The sequence below is a fragment of the Eimeria acervulina genome, genomic scaffold (genome assembly GCF_000499425.1).
Source record: "Eimeria acervulina Houghton genomic scaffold, Eah_scaff362, whole genome shotgun sequence".
Taxonomy (NCBI): Eukaryota; Apicomplexa; class Conoidasida; order Eucoccidiorida; family Eimeriidae; genus Eimeria; species Eimeria acervulina.
Genome location: NW_013547356.1, coordinates 20708 through 24697, shown reverse-complemented (window position 1 = coordinate 24697; position 3990 = coordinate 20708). Strand labels below are relative to the sequence as shown.

General features: G+C 36.1%; 1 protein-coding gene across 1 annotated transcript; it reads left to right on the top strand.

Moving 5' to 3' along the window:
* Nucleotides 1-651: 651 nt before the first annotated feature.
* Nucleotides 652-3990, top strand: EAH_00034930 (S-adenosylmethionine synthetase, putative; the record flags this gene model as incomplete). The annotated part of the gene is made up of 7 exons (XM_013392133.1): nt 652-795; nt 989-1093; nt 1454-1594; nt 1870-2013; nt 2326-2727; nt 3326-3481; nt 3880-3990. The coding sequence occupies 7 exons, from the start codon at nt 652-654 to the stop codon at nt 3988-3990; spliced, it is 1203 nt and encodes a 400-aa protein (XP_013247587.1).

Sequence of the window (3990 nt, the reverse complement as noted above, 5' to 3'; positions counted from 1 at the left end):
CAGGTAGTAGTAAGAAAACCAATTAAATGCTCTTTATGTGTTGAATTGAAGTGTATTTTTGTATTTTTCTTTTTCTTCTCTTGAAGATCTCCATAAAAACCTCCCATATGCCTGCCTTCAGCTCATAGATTTGTATAGGCGCCGCTACGGCGCCACACCACCCCGCAGGGCTTAGAGACCGGAAAAGGGGTTTAATTCTTGTTTTGTTTTTGTGTATTTGTTTGTATTTTAAATGCTATGCCTGTGGAAGGTTAGAAGATGTTGAAGAATTTCTCTTTCCCCCTTCAGCCGTTGCCGAGCGATGTATACTATGAACAACAGCCAGCGCAAGAGAAATATGAATGCTTGCTGTGTATGAGTTATTGTTTGTTTGGTGTTTTTATTGTTTATTATTAATATATATTTTAAATAATGCTGTTTAGTAGTCATAAATATTCCTTTTTTTACCGGAGCTTTCCGAGGTAGCCGTAGGTCTTGAAGGCGTGATGTAAGCCCAGCTGGCTGTGCAACTTCAACATCGACAGCGATGTAGCTGTTTGCTGAGTTTATCATTGTATGTCTGTTGCAATCTTCAGGAGTAATTCTTTCGCTTCTGTGGAATACTAACTCCATTACCTTTATTCTTTTAATATTTTTCGATTTACCTCGAAAATGGCGCTCAACGCGATCGTCACAACGCCCGGGCGTTTCCTCTTTACCTCGGAAAGCGTAAATGAAGGCCACCCTGATAAACTCTGCGATCAGGTTTCTGATGCTATTCTTGATGCTTGCCTTGCAGAAGACCCAAATAGCAAGGTAAATAGTTCAATTTTATCTAAACATATCCATGAAACAGCAAGAAATCCCCATCTCATAATTCTGCACATGTTTCTAGTGGTTCGTGCTCGTCGTTCAAGATTCAGGCTTTAGGGTTTAGGGTTTAGGTTTTAGGGTTTAGGGTTGATTTAACTTTCATTTCCTTTACTGTTTGTATGATGTCTGCATTCAGGTCGCTTGCGAAACCTGCACAAAGACGGGCATGGTGATGATCTTCGGGGAGATAACGACAAACGCCAGCGTAGACTATGAAAAAATCATCAGAGAAACATGCAAGGTATGCTTTGCAGCTTGCATGCAAACCCTAAACCCTAAACCCTAACACGAGGACGCTGATACCTCTGCCCTTTGCGCGTCCTTCCCTTGTCTTAGCCCGGTCTATGCACTTTTGAGTCTCAGTGTTTATACATACATACATATATATATATATATGTATGTATGTATACATATATACATGTATATGTATGAATATGTATACAATATATATATGTGCATAATCTATGCAAAGTGAATAAAGGAAAATAACGATAATGATAATAAGCTACAACAACATATTCTGCTGCTTCTACGGCTGGTCTCACTGCTGTCTTTCTCACTACTCCTTTTGCTGCTGCTGCTGCTGCTGCTGCTGCTTTAGGACATCGGGTACGATGACGAGGCGAAGGGCTTAGACTACAAGACGATGAAAGTGGTGGTGGCAATCGAAGATCAAAGCCCAGAAATCGCACAGGCAGTCCACGTCAACAAAAATATTGAAGAGATCGGGGCAGGAGATCAGGTGCGTATATAATATATTCATACATATATTATATACTGCATATATAATTATATATATTATATAATGTATATAATATATGTAATATATATTATAAATGCCTACTATATATAAAATATATATTGTACTTATGCATACATTAGATGCCCTGTATATCGACACATGTATATATATGCATATTTATATATAGATATATATGTATGTCTATGGATATCTATTGATATATATATATATATATATATATATATTGAGTAGAGTGTTTGTTATGTGCATTGAAGGGGCACATGTTTGGATATGCATGCGACGAGACAGCGGAGTTGATGCCTTTGAGTCACTCTCTTGCTACCAACTTAGGAAAGCGATTAACAGATGTGCGGAAGTCAGGCGTTCTTCCTTATATACGCCCAGACGGAAAGACACAGGTTCGATTTCACATAGCTTTATTCAATAGATTCTAATACTCTTCTTCCTGCTCTTGCTGCTGCTGCTTGTCGTCCTGCTGCTGCTTGTCGGGCTGCTGCTGCTGCTGTTGTTGTTAGTGTTATTGCTGGCTGCTGCTGTTGTTGTTGGTGTTATTGCTGATGTTTCTGCTGCTGCTGCTGCTGGTGTTGCTGTTTCTATTGTTGTTGTTTACTTGCATACATACAAATAGAATTGTATGTATGCATGCACATATATGTATAAATATAAATATATATATATATATATATATATATAAATGTATGTATGTTCAGGTTACAGTTGAATATGACAACAGCACGGGCGTGCCTGTCCCTGTTCGCGTGCATACGATTGTAATATCGACGCAGCATTCTCCAGATGTAGATAATGAGCAGCTGCGTTTAGATATAATGAAATATGTTATAAAGCCAGTAGTGCCTGCATGCTATTTAGATGAAAATACAATATATCATTTAAACCCGTCAGGCAGATTTGTTATAGGGGGGCCTCACGGAGATGCAGGTCTAACAGGAAGAAAGATTATTATTGATACTTATGGAGGCTGGGGGGCGCATGGCGGAGGTGCGTTTAGCGGAAAAGATTCAACTAAAGTCGATCGAAGCGCTGCTTATGCTGCACGATGGGCTGCGAAATCTCTCGTTGCAAACGGATTCTGCAAGAGATGCCTCGTTCAGGTTTGTCGTTTCTTTCTTTTTCTTTTATTCTTATTCTCTTCAGATATTCAGATCTTTGTCTTTTATCTTTTATTCTTTTATTCTTATTCTCTTCAGATAGTCAGATCTTATTCTTTTATTCTTATTCTCTTCAGATATTCAGATCTTATTCTCTTATTCTCTTTTATTTTCTTATTTTCTTATTCTCTTCTCTCTTTAGATCTTTAAATCTTATTCTCTTCTCTTACTCTCTTCTGTCTTCTTTTCTATTCTTCATCTCTTATTCTCTGTTCTTCTCTTGGCCTATTCTCTTCTTTTCTCTTGTTCTTTTCTTCTATCTTTAGATCTTTATATCTTCACGGATTCACATTAATGATTGTCGCCATCTTATTCTGATATTATCTGCTACTCTTGCTGCTGCTGCTGCTCTTCTTTTGTTGTTAATATATAATATTCTCTTGCTGCTGCTGGTATCTTCTTCTCTTGCTGCGGATATAATTTTTGCTGCTACTGCTGGCTTTGCTGCTGCTGCTATTGGGTTTGCTGCTGCAAAGCGTGTATGTATATACGGTTTAATATTGTTTCTACTTGTGTGCATGTATATGTATTGCTGCTGCAGGTTTCTTATTCTATTGGAGTTGCTACTCCTTTATCTTTATTTGTAAATTCTTATGGAACGTGTGCTGAGGGATATACAGATGATTGCCTTCTTAAAATTGTTGCAGAGAATTTCGACTTCAGGCCCGGCGTTATTCAAAGAGATCTTCGTCTTAAAGTGAGTTAAATAAATTCATTATCTTTTAGTTTACTTCTTATTTAATTATTCTTATTTATGGGCTAGTTAAATATATAATAATATGTTCATTCTATTGTATATGTCTTAAAGTGAGTTAAATAAACTGATTATCTTTTAGTTAACTTCCTACTTAAGTTTATGTTTTATTCTATTATGTTTTATCTATTTAATTATATTTTTTATTTAAATGTATATTTTATTTAAATTGTATATAAGCATAATAATATCTTCGCTTCTTACTAAGTACATACATCTTTTTATCGGTTTTTTCATAGGAACCAATCTATAGACATAAATAAGATAAATAGATAAACAAATAGATTAAATTAAACTAAATATTTATATTTATGTATATTTATTTATTTATTTTTCTATAGGAACCAATCTTTAAGGAATTGGCGGCGTACGGCCACTTCGGTCGATCCCCCGAAAAATTCGCCTGGGAAAAACCGCGAGATTTATCGCATTGCAAAAAAATAAACAATTAA